This window comes from Tamandua tetradactyla, chromosome 23 (assembly GCF_023851605.1).
Source record: "Tamandua tetradactyla isolate mTamTet1 chromosome 23, mTamTet1.pri, whole genome shotgun sequence".
NCBI lineage: Eukaryota > Metazoa > Chordata > Mammalia > Pilosa > Myrmecophagidae > Tamandua > Tamandua tetradactyla.
In genome coordinates, this window is record NC_135349.1 from 41,229,040 (window position 1) to 41,246,235 (window position 17,196).

Here is a 17,196-nt window from a genome sequence, read left to right on the forward strand (position 1 = left end):
AGCAATGAACAATCCAAAAATAAAATTTAAAAACAATTCCATTTATAATAGCATCAAAAAGAATAAAATACTTAGGAATAAATTTAGCCAAGAAGATACAAGACTCGTACACTGGAAATTACAAAGCATCATTGAAAGAAATTAAAGAAGACCAAAATAAATGGAAAGCCGTCTTATGTTCATGGATTAGAATTTGCTAGAGTAAGGATGGTGATATTCCTCAAATTGACCTACAGATTTGATGCAATCCCTAACTGAATCCCAGTTGGGTTGTTTTTGTAGAAATTGATAGGCTGATCCAAAAATTCATATAGAAATGCTTAAAAAAAAAAAAAGAGCAAAGTTGGAGGATTCACAGTTCCCAATTTCAAACTCACTATAAAGCTGCAATAATCAAGGCTATGGTACTGATATAAAGATAGGTATATAAACCAATGGAATAGAATTGCAAATTCAGAAAAAATCCTTACATTTATGGTAATTGATTTTTTATAACGGTGCTAAGACCATTCAGTGGAGACAGAATATTCTTTTCAATAAATGATGCTGGGGCGACTGCATATCCCATACAAAAGAATGCAGCTGCACCCCAACCTCTTACCAAATTAACTCAAAATAGATCAAAGATCTAAATTTAAGAGCTAAAACTGTATAACTTTTAGAAGAAAACAAAGGTGGAAATGTTCATGACTAGGATTAGGCAATGGTTTCTTAGATATGTGTGAAAAGCATAAGCCGCAAAAGAAAAAAATAGGCAAATCAAATTTCATCAAAAATGAAAATCTTTTGTGCTTCAAAGAACACCGTCAAGAGAGTGAAGAAGAAAAGCCACAGAATGGAAAAAATATTTGCAAATCATATATCTGATAAGGGTCTAAATCTAGAATATATAAAGAATTCATACAACTCAATAATGAAAAAACAAATAACTCATTTAAAAATGGACAAAGGATTCAAGTAGACGGCTCTTCAAAGAAGAGACATACGTGGCCAATAAACACATGAAAACACCCTCGACAGTAGTCATCAGGGAAGTGCAAATCAAAACTACCATGAGATATCACTTTCCACCCACTAGGATGACTATAATTTAAAAAGCTAGTAAGTAGCAAATGTTGGAGAGGATACAGAGAAATTGGAATCCTCATCTATGGCTGGTGGGAATGTAAGATGGTGCAGCCACTTTGGAAAACAGTTTTGTACTTCCTCAAAAAGTTAAACATAGAGTTACCATAAGACCTGGCATTTCCACTCCTAGGTATATTGAAGAGAATTGAAAACATAGGTCCACACAAAAGCATGTACCCAAATGTTTATAGCAGCATTATTTATAATAGCCAGAAAGTGAGAACAATCCACTGTTCACCAACTGATAAATAGATAAACAAAAATCATTTATCCATATGATGGAATATTATTCAGCCATAAAAAGGAATAAAGAACTTACATGCAACAAAATGGATGATCTTTGAAAGCATTATGCTAAGTGAAAGAAGCCAGACACAAAAACCCACACATTGTATGATTCTGTTTATATGAAATGGCCAGAATAGGCAAATCCACAGAGATAGTAAATAGCTTAGTGGTTGTTGCCAGGTAGGTGGGGAGGGGAAAATGGGAATGACTACTAATGGGTACAGTGCTTCTTTTGGGGGTGATGAAAATGTTCTGCAATTAGATAGTGGTAACGGTTGCATAATTTTGTGGATATACTAAAAAGCATTGCATTGCAAACTTTAAAAGGGTGAATTTTATGGTATGTAAATTTTACTTGAATGAAATAAACAAATAAGGAAAAAGCAATGATATGAACAAGCCATTTATACTTTTTTGACTGTGTGTTCTTTTGATAGAAATTTTTGAGTTTTGAATTCTGGCAGTAAGAGTTAAATATGAGCATTAAACATCCTCCTGTAACCAGTGGAAGGGATTCTTAAGAATTTATGAAATGTGATAGTGTCCTAACAGCAAGAATGCGGGCAAATGCTCTCTCTTCTTACCCACTTCCTTGTAGCTTTTTTTGGAAACTTTTTTCTTGTATAATATCTATACAAAGCAAAGAAAGAAAAGAAGCTTCAATAATCAAGACTGTGGTACTGACATAAAGATAGGTATATAAACCAATGGAATAGAATTGCAAATTCAGGAAAAAAATCCTTACGTTTTTATAACAGTGCTAAGACCATTCACCATTTCAAAGCGTTCTTCAAGTAGTTAGAGAACAGATCTGAGAGTTTGTTATGGGCTACCATTCCATTATCTCAGATTTTTCCTTCTTGCTGCTCCAGAACTCTGGAGGCTAGAAGGATTTTTTTTTTTAATCATCACAATTGACTTTTTTTTTTTCCTTTTTGTGAAAAGTAACACATATTTTCTCCCACTCCTTAGGGGTATTTGGGTTATGCCCATTCCAACTTTTTCATGTTAGAAGGGGCTGTCAATCCTATGGGATGGGGGGTGGAACTAGCTGATGTTCTGGAGAGGCTGGGTGCTCTGCATTTCAGGACTTATCTGGTCCAGGGACCCATCTGGAGGTTGCAGGTTTCTGGAGAGTTACCCTAGTGCATGAAACCTTTGTAGAATCCTATATATTGCCATGTATGTTCTTTAGGATTGGCTGGAATGGTTTGGGTTGGGTTTTGGCAAGCTATGGTAGGTAGCAATGTCTAACCGAAGCTTGCATAAGAGTGATCTCCAGAGTTGCTTCTCACGCTATTTGAACTCTCCCAGCCACTGATACCTTATTTGTTATATTTCTTTTCCCCCTTTTTCCCATGTAGTTTTTATTATCCCTCCTATGAAGTTTAAAATCTCCAAATCGAATATCCGCATTCATCTCGCACAAAACTAGCTGGACATCTTCTAAAAATACTTTTTAGCAGAACTGTCATGTGATGTGAATGGCTATTTTGAGTGAACCCTTCCTTGTCACTGTGGCTTTATAATTAGCATTGTAAATAAGTTCCTGATACTTATTACTAGACATTAAGCACTTTTGTAGGAGACATTCTCTCGTTACTTTTATCACAACACTAAACTAGCAATTAGAAAGCCAGATTGTTCCAACATGCAAAACTGGGTATTAAAAAAGAAAATCCATTTGGATATTGTGAACGAAATCCAGTGCTCTGAAAATGCTCCTTTCTGACATGTGATTTGTGATAAGTCCTATTCTACCCCATCAAGTGGTGATCTTCTATTTATGAAATACCAAAATGCATTAACTAACAATTGATAGGGAAACCCTACTCTCTTATAAAGTTCAAATGAGGTTCTCATGGGCCAGAGCAAATTGAAATTTCTTGAATGGTTTGGGATGCAGAGACTAGATAAATTCACTGAATATTTATTCTGTCTATAAGGGCTTGTAATGTTTTATGCCTTCTGCTTATTGCTTTTATTTTATTCTGTCTAGGTTAGCCTAGACACTCAGAGCGGCATTCATTAAGTTCAGCAATCCCAGCCTCTTCCCAGAATCAACCCCCTGCCAGGCACTGTGACAGCTGAGAATCACAAAGACCATCAATCACAGTGCAAGTTGTTTCAACAGCTCCTTTGTGGCCTGCAAACTTTGAAAAAAAAAAAAGACAGGCGCTCCTGATCTTCACCTGCAGAGAACACTGAGAATCTGTGCATTTATACTTTGCTCGTTCTTTCCTTTGTCTAGGGGCAGATGAGGTGCCCTCAGAGGGAAGCAGCTTGGTATAAGCAGGGTCCAGGGTTTTAGAGTTGGTCAGACCACATCCTGGCTGGAGGGGTGGGCCTGTGCCAGCTTGGACACTCAAATATTGCATCCCTCTGGCTTACAGTGATGAGCATATTAAGTCAGGCCAGTCAGTCCCAGTGAGACTCAATGCTGGGATTCTCATTGGAGTTGTTAGGCAGAGCAGCCCTCTTTGCACTGGGACTGCTGAGAGGCCCGGCTGTCAGGCTGGAGCTTCTGGTTGCCATCTTGTCCCTGTGGGCAGAATCTGCCAGAGAAGGGAGCTGAGAGGAGAGGCTGAGCCTTGGGGACACCGTTTCAGAATGTGGATTCAGCTATACCAATGAATCCTTTTCAAGATAGATTTTTGTTACTTACAATGTAGAATGTCAACAATGACAATTTTTAAACATAAAATTTCTAGATTCTTGCTTATTTGTACATGAAGGAGGCTCTTGGCACAAAGTGAAAATCTGGGTACACCCATGCAGTGCTTTCATCCTAACTTGCCCCAGGGAAGGATTTTTGGCTTCTATCAGCCAGGGCCTCAGCCATTGCTCGGGAGAGGAAGCCCATCTCCAGGAGTAAATTTTTCTAAAACATCTGCTTTTTAAAAAAATTGCTTTGTAATGCATATCAATTTTGAAAAAATAGATAATGCATATTATTTTTCAACTTACCTAATGGTGTTCATCCTTCTAGAACGTTTTCCTATTCATATAATTATAAATACATTTCTTTTCACAAAAATTGTGATGATATACACTGTTTTTCTGCCCTCTTCTCTTAATAATATATTGAGAATATCTTTCTTTGTCAGTACACAAAGATCTTCCTCAAAATGTTACTCCTTTGATATTCCATGATACTTCTTTTTGTGAAACACTGAACCATAACTTATTTTACCATAGGTGATTGGACATTCTAGCTTTCTCTTTTGTTATAAACTGTGTTATGAAAAATGTCCTTGTTCATATGTGTGTACCCTTGTTTGATTTTCTTGATAAGCTCTATTGCTAAAAGTGGCATCAACGGCTCAAAGATGGCTCAGTCATTTTTTCAGAATTTTGATAATTAGTGCTGCATTATCCCCTAGAGAAGCTAATTGGTCTAGCTTCTAGATCAACTTACGTGTCCACCAGCAATGCATGCAAGTGAGCCCTAGAGTAGAGTTTTGATGGTAGAGTGGAGAGAGAAAGTCAAAGAAATTGAAAGCATGAAGCATGTCTGGGGAGGGCGGAGTTGTGTGGGCACTGGCTGGAGGATGTAAAGAGGTAGGGCTATTGTGTTCAGTTGTGTGGGTTTGTGCACTGCACAACTCTGGGAGACACCATTCACAACCATATACAGATTTCTAAAGCTTTCAGAAGCCTGGGATAGTGATGCAGGGCAATTCATTACAATTTTTTTTAACTTCCACTGTCCTGGGCAACTCTTAATCTGTAGGTGATATAAACCTTCTGCTCTTGGACGCTGGATGAGATGTTGGAGATTGTATCTGGATAGAACCCAGACACACTACTCTTTTGTTCTAGAACCTGACAGCTTTCTTCCTGAAAGTGTGCAGCATCTTTTAGAGTAGGTAAAAAGTATAGGCCATTAATATTCAATAATATAGTAGTAATAAAATATACACTGGGGGATTTACATCAATAAATACTATGCAGATACCAAAAATAATAAATATAGGGAGTGATATAAAAATGGAAATTGCCCATAGTATACTAAGTGAAAAAAGAACAAAATGTCTCATGGGCACATTGTTTATTATTATGCAAAAATAAAGAGCTGTGTTTAGAAAATAGACTAGAAAGAAATATATAAAATATGATTGTGGTTGCTCAGAGTTATGACAAGAGGTGATGTTTTTAAATTTTTCTATTTTTAAAATTATCTGCAAAGAATATATATATATATATTTACAAAGGAATACAAATTTTATTAAAAAAAAGAAAGACTTAGAAATCTACATCAAATCAACCCTGATAATTTTCCCACCCTTTTACTATAGTTAAAATTTGGCTTCATTGGACTATTTGTATGTGTGTGTGTATTTGTGTGTGTACTTGCATGCTTAAACCTGCAATTTTGAAACAATAATAAAACTCAGGAAGTATTCCTTGTTTTATTTTACTCCAATTGTTAACGTACTGAGATTATTCTGAAAAGCCAAAATCCTCGTTTTCTGTTCCATAGTCTTCCTGAGAATATTTTTATTTTGACCTGGTGGTGGGGGTGGGGGTGGGGGTGGGGAATGGGGTGGTAATGGGTGAATGGGCGTCAGAGAACTGAGCACTTATCCTCAATAATATTCTAAATTGTGAGGAGGTTTAATTATTTTGCCTATGGACTTCCTGTTACAGTCTCAACTGACGAGAATTAACAGACTACATGTCATTTGGACAACAGTTTGGGTCTAAGAACAGAAAAATCTGCCTTTCACACCACATGTGTGTTTGACTGAATTAGAGAAAATGCATCTGATCAGCTGACAATTTAAATGGCAAGAGTGAAATATTGACATTTCTCTCTTCAAAGTATCCTGAGACCCTAAATGAAAATGGTAGGTGTTTTTTCTTTTTGAAAAAACTAAACCAAGCTAAAAGAATGCTCCTTTCTATGTAGAGATGACCTATATAATAAGTTAGGTAGAAAATGGATGATGAAAATAGTTCAGAATAAAATTTAAGCATCTAAAGAAAGGGTCTTCAAAGAATACAAAAAAAAAAAGGCTTTATAATTCCTCCCGTGTATTTCGACAGAAAGTTGAAATTCCATCTCAAAGCTCTGCACTTAGAAAGAGAAAGTTTTATGCACTGCAGGCAGCTGGTGGGGTGATTGGGCATTACAATTTTTTTTCTTGAAAGGTCAGTTGACGTTCCTTTCACTAGCCTTTACTTTACTGATCTTGAATGTTATGGCTGAATGGAAAGACTTTACTCTAGGAAGGGTAAAACCAGTCCAACAGCACCTTGTTAATAACTTGGGCTCTAACAGCAGACAGACCTGTTTGAATCCAGGTACATCTGGGGACTGGATAACCTTGGGCAGCTTATTTAACTTCTGAACCAGTTTCCTGTCTGTAAAGTGGAAATATTGATAATTGCCCTCTGTGAAGATTGAATCAGATGGTTAGTCCCAGTAAGGGACTTGGCACTGTGTCAGGCACATAGTGAATCCACATTAAATATTAACTATTGTCCTCATTATTATTATTCATTCTATCTTCCACAGTAGGGCATTTTTTAAAAAAGCCAATCTGGTGGCCTCCTTGAGGAGTCTCAAGCACATCAGTCATACTGCTGTCACAGGGCCTTTGCACTTGCTATTTGTTCTCTCGGCCTGTAACTATCAATCATGGCACTTTCCCTTGCTTCAGTTTTTTTCTTGGATGTATGTTGGGCGTGCCGCCTTTCTAAAATAACACCTCTTGTCACTCTCCAGCCTCTGAATCTGCTTTATTTTCTTCCTGTCGCATATCAGTTACTTGACATTATAGTAGATTTTCAGTTGTTTGTCTATTGACTGTCTCCTCTGACTGCAATGTGAGCTCCATTACTTAACTTTTTCATCCATCTATCCTCAGCCCCTATCACAGTGTCTGGCACACAACGGGATCCTCAATAATTATTTGCATGAGTGACTTATTAAGTGATCTCTCTAATGACGGCATTTGAGAATAAGAGCAAACTATTTTTTTTTTGCATGGGCAGGCACCAGGAATCGAACAGTGTTCTGTTTTATAGACCCATCTCTGGGATTTATGTAGGCATTTAAACATGGACTTTTGTGGGAAATTGCATATGCTCCAAGATCCTCGAACTCAACAGCTGTGCTTATTAATCCCTCCAGAGATTACACTTGAGAAAAGTATAAGTTTTATTATTGGATTTTGTGTACCACCTCTTCACTGGATTTTGTGACATAGAGAAATGAAATGTGCTTTTGGAAGTTAGCATCCCCCCAAGCAGGCTGGACAGGAGGGCGTCAACTGGATAAAAGAAAAGGCGTACCAGGACATGTTTAGTTCATCTCAATATTGGACAGGAAAGGTTTTCTTCATTCAGGATTTCTCTTCCTATTGCTGATATCTCCTGGCAGGTGGGTAGACTTTGCCAGCAAAAGTCAGACATTATGTTGTGCAAAAGGAATGCTAAAAATGGGGCATTGCATCAAATTACCACCAGCTCCCCTCTTGATGGTGCATATTCATGTCTCCGTGGCTTCAGCAGGGCTGAAGATACACTTTATGACTTGATGAACAATCCCTGCTCAGAGGCCCCAGCAGTAACTCCATAAGGAGGATTTCTCTTCTCCATGGGATCCCCTTGTCATTTGCTGGCTCCTAAATACAGCCTCGGTCCATTTTAGCTAGCACATTCCCTCCCAAACCCGAATCCCAAAGAGGCCTTTTCTTTAGGCCATCTCACATGTGTTTGTGAAAGGGCTTGTAACTATGTTGACTAAGGCCAAGAGTATCTGAAACTGGTTTTGAGCATTTTATAACATGTAGAAAATGTTTAGAAGCTGTTGGGGGACTCGGAGGCCACCTGTACAAGTCTCACTGAGTTAGTAAAATAATATCCCTAAACTTTTCAACAGATGTAGAAGCCTTGATTTTAGACTGAGAATTCAAACATTAGACCTCCCATATTCAAAGTGGAAGGTTTCCAATGACGGCTGCTGCCACCCCTTCTGGCCTCCATCTCAAACAGAAAGAGGCCTGACACCTTCCATTGATATGGGACTTCATTTGCTCATTCTTTTGTTCAACAAATATGCATTGAGGGCTTTTTGCTAGCCCAGAACAGTGCTGGCACTGCAAAAACCAGAGCTCCTCCACCCCTTGATAATCCCAGGGAAGACTATAACAAGAACGACGATAATATTAATAGAAAAACCTACTATTTTGGAGCACTTGCTGTGTGGCAGGCACTGCACTAAGTGTTTTGTTTTGTTTTTTTAACATGGGCAGTCACCAGGAATCGAACCCGGGTCTTCTGGCAGGGCAGGTAAGGACTCTGCCTGCTGAGCCACCGTGGTCCACCCTGCACTAGGTGTTTTATAAATGATATCTCCTTTATGCTTTATAATGACCCTTTATATGTATTACTGTTATTTCATGTATAGATGTATAGATGGAGCAACCAATGCCTAGGAACCATAAGTGACTTGTTGGCCATCATCCACTGATAAGTGGCAGAGCCAAAGCTTAAACCCAGGTCTGACTGTTCTCAGAGCCCTCCACGCATGTTCCCTTTTTCTCACCCATATTGCATTCCTACCAGCCATGGGTGAGAGATCCGCTTACTCCATGTCCCTCATCAGCACTTGCTACGATCATCCTTTTCAATTTTTGCCATTCTGGTGGGTATGTAGTAGCTTCTCATGTTGAGTTTGTATGTGTTAATCAGGTTTATTACATACAGTAATATTCACCCTTTTAAATGACTTTTGATATTACATAGTCATCTAGCCACCACCATAATCAAGATATAGCCCATTTATATCATCCCTCCAAAATTTTCTCATGTTTCCCCTTTGTAGTGAACTCCTGCTGACACCATTAGTTCCTGGCAACCACTGATCTGTCTTCTACCCCTATAGTTTTGCCTTTTCCAAAATGTCATGTGAATGGAATCAGACAATATATAACCTGTGAGTCTGGCTTCTTGAATTCAGTTTAATGCATTAATTCTTCCATGTGGTTGTGTGTATCAGTAGTTCATTCCTTTTTATTGCCGAGTAGTATCCCACTGTATAACTCCAACAGAAGAACCAAGGAGGGATTCCTGAAGCCTGCTGATGAAGAAATACATTTGAGTTTTATGTAAGACTTGTTTGTTTGTCCTTATGATTGAGTGCAATGATTTCACTATGCATCAAGGTCACTGGTGGAAAGATGTTATTTTTAAGTTCTGATACCCAGAGCATCACTCCCCTGAGATTCTTGTTCAACTGACCATAATGAAACCAGAACAATGGGTATTTCTTTAAAGCCCTTTAGTGACTCTTATCTGCAGTCAGGGTTGAGATCCATTGTTGGATTGGTGTTGACTTTTCTACCTACCAGTTGGATGATCAAGACAAATCACTAAACTCTGACTCTCAATTTCTTTCTCTGTTGATTGGGAATAAAAATAGCTGCCCAGAGATGATAGTCTTTTCAAGAACATTAACCAGTTCCAGCCCCCTATCCCATATTGTCAACACCTCTTTCAACATGAAAAACGTTAGAATGGGCATAATCCAAATATCCATAAAGATTGGGAGAAGGATAAAAAAAGAAGAAGGAGTTATAGCAGAGAAGTTATGATTTAGCAAATGAGTATAACTATTGAATCATTATATTGATATTTCTTTTTAGCCTCTAATGACTTGGAACAGCTAGAAGGAAAAATCTGAAATTGTGGAACTGTAGCCCATACCAAACTTTGAAATCTGTTCTATAATTACTTGTTAAAATGTACTTTGAAATTTTTGTCTATATGTTATTGTACTGATTTGAATCTGTGGTGGACCCCAGAAAAGCCATGTCCTTTAGTCTTCATTCAGTATTTCTGGGTGGGAGCTTTTTCTTTCTTTTCTTTTTTTTCTGTGTTTTTACTTATTTTTGGGGGTGGGTAGGGTGGGTGGGGTGGGTGGGAGCTTTTTGTTTGTTCCCATGGAGATGTGACCCACCTAATTGTGGGTGGTAACTTTTGATTAGATGGGTTCCATGGAGATGTGTCTTCACCCATTCAAGGTGGGGTTGCTTACTGGAGCCCTTTAAGAGGGAACCATTTTGGAAAAAGATACAGAGCCTATGCAGCCAGAAACCTTTGGAGATGAAGAAGGAAAACACCCCTGGGGGAGCTTCATGAAAGAAGAAGCCTGGAGAGAAAGTTAGCAGATGTCGCCATGTGCTTTTCCAGTTGAGAGAGAAACTCTGAATGTTATTGCCTTCTTGAATCAAGATATTTTTCCCTCGATGCCTTAGATTGGACATTTCTATGGCCTTGCTTTAGTTTGGATATTATCATGGCCTTAGAACTTGTAAACTTGCAACTTAATAAATTTCCCTTTTTAAAAGCCATTCCATTTCTGATATATCACATTCCAACAGCTTGCAAACTAGAACAGTTATATTTCACAATAAAAATGTTTTTTCAAAAATAGCTGCCCAGTCGCTGTTGCGCACGTGCACGCGGGAGGCGTCCAGCGGAGCCCCGGCCTTGGCCCACGTCACATGCGGCCGCGGCTTCCCCTGCGGGTCGCGCGGGGCGGGCCAGCGTCAGGCGCGAGCCGCCCTCCCCTCGCCCCGGCCGGCCCCCTAGCCCGGTACCTGGAAGGGAATGGCGAGGTTGAGCTGCTCGCCCACCCGGCGGATGTAGCTTTTCTGCCTTGGCTTTATCTCCATGGGCTGGTGAAAAACCAACAGGCAATGGTGTAAACTCTAACAAGCCTGGCTCTGAAACATGGGGGAAGCCCTGGCACTGGGAAGACAAAGAGGGAAGAAGCCGAGGACAGCTCAACCATCCACTCATTTGCATGCGTTACCGAGACAGTAATCAACACCCTGTCGAGATGGGAACTGTCTTCGCCATTTTTAGATGAAGAAACTGAGGCTCAAAGACTTGCCCTGGGTCATACAGTTTAGAAGGTGTCGGGGCGGGACTGGAGCCCACATCTGCCTGACTGTAAAGCCTGGAATAAGTTGCGGAGATGATCTGTGCTCAGGTTTGTCTTGCTAGTGAGATGACGACATCAACATGTCTCAGCCTGGTACAGAGTTCCTTCAGTAGAAGATGGAGAGCTCGATGGATGGAAGGATGGAAAGATGGACGGATGAGTGGGTGGATGAACAGAGATTGTCAGATGGTTGGATGGTCAGCTGGATGGATGGACAGACTGTTTGATAGAACGATGGTTGGATGGTGGTATAGGTGGATGGATGAAGGAAAAGAAAGGTGGGAGAAAGGAAGAATAGTGGTGAAGAGATAGATATAAGCCAGACACAAAGGGACAAATATTTTATGATCTCAATAACATGAACTAAATATAATAAAGAAACTCATGGAGTTAATAGCCAGAATATAGGTTACCAGAAGATAGAATGAGGGTAGAGAATGAGAACTGATGCTTAATTCGAGCAGAATTTTTAATCAGGTTGATTGTAAATGTTTGGGAATGGATAGAGGCGATGGTAGCACATTGTTGTGAGTGCAATTAATAGTGCTGAATTGTGCGTGTGATTGTGGTTGAAAGGGGAAATTTAGGGTTGCATATTTCACCAGAAGAACAGCTAGAGGATGAAACCTGGGTTATATAATATAGTGAAGTATAAGAATGTTCTTTCCTGAACCAGTACAAATGTATGTCATCATTTCAAGGTGTTAATAAGGGTGGTATATGAGGAAAACGCACCTAATACAAACTATGGACTATAACTAACAGTAATAAAATTATAATACTCTTCCATCAATTGTAACAAAGGACTACACCAATGCTTAGTGTCAGTAATAGGGAGGTATAAGGCATATGGTTTTTTTTCTTTTTGGAGCAATCAAAATCTTCTAAAATTGATTATGATGATGAAAACACAACTCTGTGATTATACTGAGAGCCACTGATTTGTGCACTTTGGATGGTGTGCTGGTTTGAAATCATGTACGTACCCTAGAAAAGCCATGTTTTAATCCTAATCCCATTTTGTAAAGGCAGCTATTTCTTTTAATCCCTATTCAGTATTGTATGTTTGGAACTGTATTCAGATCATTTCCCTGGAGATGTGATTTGATCAAGAGTGGTTGTTAAGCTGGATTAGATGGAGGCATGTCTCCACCCATTTGGGTGGGTCTTGATTTACTTTACTGGAATCCTATAAAAGAGGAAATATTTTGGAGAAAGAGAGATTCAGAGAGAGCAGAGCAGAACGACATAGCCACAAGAAGCAGAGTCCACCAGCCAGCGACCTTTGGAGATAAAGAAGGAAAATGCCTCCCAGGGAGCTTCATGAAACAGGAAGCCAGGAGAAGAAGCTAGCAGATGACGCCGTGTTCACATGTGCCCTTCCAGATGAGAGAGGAACCCTGACCGTGTTCACCATGTGCCTTCTCACTTGAGAGAGAAACCCTGAACTTCATCGGCCTTCTTGAACCAAGGTATCTTTCCCTGGATGCCTCTGATTGGACATTTCTATAGACTTGTTTTAACTGGGACATTTTCTTGGCCTTACAACTGTAAACTTGCAACTTATTAAACTCTCCTTTTTAAAAGCCAAAAAAAAAAAAATAGCTGCCCATTCTCACCAGGTTATCATGAGGATCAAAATGTTTTTAAATGTGGCGACACATGAGAAAGTGTTTTGTGCAAAACGAATGGTATCAGTATGGGTGTAATTATATATCAGTGTCTTTCATATTTGAAAAGTACCAGAGATTCTGTCTCTTGCACAAATGAGAGAAGGTTGAAAGACCAAATGGAAAGAGCTACCTTTCCTGGTCCATTTTACATGTGCTATTAGAAGATTGCTTGATGTAGTTGGAGCAGAGAGCTGGGTAAAATACAACTCCATCCCAAGACTGATGATGTCAGCAGAGGTGGGCACTGCTGTAAGCCACTGGTTCCTCATGGGGTGGATGAAGTCAGTGTGTTTGCAGAAAGTAAACATTGACGTCACTAGAAAGACAAAGGAAGCAGAGGCATGGCACCCAGGATACAATTACAGCACAGCTCAGGAGCCAGTATCCCATCAGAGAGCAAGGGAAGGACCCCCTGGCTCCTGGAAAACATCAGTATGCGTGAGATGCCATTTTACAACAGCCTCTGACCACCTCCGGAAATAATGACAGGAGCAGTGCCTTAGTTGAGGCCTGGAAATAAATGGCCATCTTGGTATGAAAAAGTCTTTAGGGATATTTTTACTTACAGCAAAAAAAGAGCCGATACTATTTTTTCCTTGTTCCCTTGATTTTAAATTGATTTATGAAACTTACTGCACAAACACAGGCTTTACAATGATTATATGGATACTTTATTTAAATATGCCTATGGCTAAGCTAAAAAAAAAAAAAAAAGAGCAGATACTCATATAAACAAGAATCCAACCACATAGGAATGGTTTAAAGTAAAATGTGAAACTCTCCATTCCTGCCCCATCCTAAACTTATTCTCCAGGTATAACCACCCTGTTTGGTGGCTGTCTCTTCAGTGTTTCCCCTTTGTATATATGAACAATTGTATACATTTCTTAAATTGCGTTTTTTTCTAACTATGAGATAGATTTATTTTTTATAAATATGGTATCATGGTCAGGTTCATGTGTCAACTTGGCCAAGTTGTGATACCTGTTTGTCTGGTTGGGCAAGTGCTGGCCCTGTCTGTTGTAATGAAGATATTTCATAGAATTAGATCATGATCACGTCAGCTGCATCCACAGCTGATTTCATTTGTAATCAGCCAAAGGGGAGTGTCTTCTGCAAGGAGTGATGCTAATCTAATCACGGGAAGCCTTTTAAGGAGGATTCAGAAGAGACAGGCTCTTCCTGTTTCGGCTGATGAGCCTCTCCTGTGGAGTTCGTCCAGACCCTCTGTGAGAATCGTCGGCTTCACAGCCTGCCCTGAGGATTTTGGACTCTGCATTCCTGCGGTCATGTGAGACAGTGATAAATTTTGTATTTGTGAGTGTTCCCTGTTGATTCTGTTTCTCCAGAGAACCCTAACCAATACATATGGGCTTACACTATTCAGCCACTCTGCAACTTGCCTTTTCATTTAGCTTGGAGGACAGCTTTCCACGTCGGCACATGTAGACCTATTCAGAGCATTTTGTGTCGGAAGGAAAACAAACTACCCGATGCAGCTCATAGACAGGAATTTGGCCAACCATGTACTCGTTCAAAATCACTCCCAACCCAAAGTGAGCCCTGAGACAGCAGGACTGAAGAATCCTTTAGGAGTTAATTACAATTTTTATTTCTTCAGAAAACCCCAATGATGAATGATTTAAGGCCCAGATCCTTTTTCTCTTCTGCTTTCCCTGTGGGGTTTGGCTTCCCCATAGGGTTGCTTCCTCTTCCTCCTTTCCAGAGTTCCCCTGGTGCAGCTGGTCCAGGCAGGGGGCGGGTGCATTTCCTCCCTTTGTGGCCCGCTCTTCAGCCACCTCTCTGGCTTTCCCCTGGGACAGCCGCCTGGTCAGGTGAGCCAGTGTCATTCAAAGCCACACTTCCGTTCTCAGGCAGGGGTCACTTGTAGTTTTGGATGACTCTGATATGACCCAGGTGAAGCGTGACACAGAGACGATGGCACACGGCTTGGGGTGTTAGGGTGTGTCTTATTTTTCTTGTGAAGGGTGTGCTGTTTAGAACTCCTCTTGTTGAAGAGGCTTTTTTTTTTGGCCACGGCCCCAGCTTTTTTTTTTTTTTTTTTTTTAATTCAGTTTACAGAAAGATCATGCAGAAAATACAGTTTCCATATACAGCCCCCATTTTTAACATTTTGCCTTAGCATACTTTTGTTACAATTGATGAGAGAATATTACTATAATTATGCTATTAACTATAGTCTATAGTGTGCATTAGAATTCCCTTATTGTTTATATAGTCCTGTAGTTGTTGTTTATTTAAATTTTTATTCTAGCAACATATGTAACCCCCTGAATTTTCCCCTTTTAACCACATTTAGATATGTAATTCAGTGCTGTTAATTACATTCACAGTGTTGTGTTACCATCACCACTACATTTTACCAAAACCTTTCCATCAACCCATCAGAAACTCTGCACCAATTAAACCTTAATTCCCCATTCCTACCCACACTCCAGCCCCTGGTAACCTGTATTCTAGATTATGGCTCTATGAATTTGCTTATTCTAATTATGTTGTTTCAGTGAGATCATATACTATCTGTCCTTTTGTGTCTGACTTATTTCATTCAACATGACAAGACAACTGCTTTTTAATACTTCGCAATTTTTCCATCTAATTTGAAAGCAATATATCATAATGGTTAAGCAAGCAGGGGCTATGATTAGAAGAATTCACTCATTAATATGCATTCATCAGTATTTATTGAGTGTCCATTATGTGGTGGGTAGGCACTGTGCTAGACTTAGGCTCACCACAGGGAATAAGACAAAATCTCTGCCCTCACAGAGTTTGCATCCTTTCAATAGACCATAAACAGATAAATAAATATGTAATATCATGTCAGGAAGGATATCACTTAGCAATTGTCACAATAAGATTGCATAATGCATCACCCCAAAACCCATGGCTTGCAATGAACATCAACCTCTCACTCCTAAGTCTGCATCTCAGCCAGGTGTCCATTATTCTAGGCTGGGTTCTCCTACCCTTGATTCCAGGTTGTGGGTTCTGCTCAGGTTTGTTCCAGGGTTTGTTATTCTCCTGAGACCAGGGTCAGCTTTTGTCATGGCAGAGGTCACATACTCGCAGAAGGGCAAGCAACAACACACATAGTATCTTAATGGCTAGGTCAGGACTTGACACATGTCACTTCTGCCATATTCCAATAGCCAGAGAAAGCCACATAGCCAAAATCCAGCATTAGTGGGGCAGGAGTGTACACTCCTGAGATGGAGGTATGTGGAAGAGAGAAGGAATGAACATCTGCTAACCAAGAATCTACTACAAAATAAAGCAAACTAAAAGAGCTATAGAATAATGGGGGCTACTACTATTTTAGATAATGTGTATGGAAAGGGAAGCCCTGTCTCAGATGATGTTATTTGAGCAAATATCTGAATGAGGCTCATTGCAGGCAGAGGGAAAAGCAAGTACAATGGCCTGAGAGGAGAAGGAGGCTGCTAGTTGTATTAGGGAAACAGCAGTTACGCCAGTGTGGTTGTATTACAATGAACTGAGAGTGAGTGGAAGATAAGGTTAAAAAAATATCCAGGGACCAGGTCCAAGAGAGCCAAATGTGAGCTTTCATGGAGACTGTGGAACTTTGAATTTTCTTCTGACCCTGATGAGAAATGATGACAGGGCTTTAAGCAGAGGATGACATGATCCAACTTACTTTTCACCGGGATGCTGTGGCAGCTGGCATCCATGATGACCCCCTCTCCCCAAAATCCCCACCTTGTGAAATTTATACCTCAGTGTAGTCTTTTACTGCATTCCACCAGTGTTGCTATGTGTGACCATTAAGACATGGCAGAAGGAATGGTGGGCCATGGCAGAGCTTGGGTGATAAAAGACACTGCAATCTTAGTTTCTCTCTCTCAATTGGGGAAAGCCAACTGCTGTGTCATGAGCAAGGACCCTACAGAGATGCCTGCTTGACCAGCAAACCACATGTGTGAGCTTAGAAGTGAATTCTCCAACTCAGTTGAGTCTTCAGATGACACAGCAGCCCCACCTGACATCGTGACTGCACCCTCAGGAGACACCCTGAGCCAGAACCGCTCAACTAAGCTGCTCCTGGGTTTCTAATCCTCAGAAAACATGTAAGATAATAAATGTTTGTTGTTGCTTCACACCCCCATG

General features: G+C 40.0%; 1 protein-coding gene across 8 annotated transcripts in view; it reads left to right on the forward strand.

The window, feature by feature from the left end:
• Positions 1–17,196, forward strand: part of IQCK (IQ motif containing K) — a 135,670-nt gene that overhangs the window by 71,407 nt on the left and 47,067 nt on the right. Inside the window, exon 8 of one of the 8 annotated variants that reach the window (XM_077141723.1) lies at positions 3,416–3,584. The exons of the other annotated variants lie outside the window; for them this stretch is intronic. Coding sequence (XP_076997838.1) covers positions 3,416–3,448 — 33 coding nt within the window. The 3' untranslated portion in view covers positions 3,449–3,584. Of the gene's footprint in view, positions 1–3,415; positions 3,585–17,196 lie in introns of those variants that run through there. 8 annotated transcript variants of the gene reach the window in all.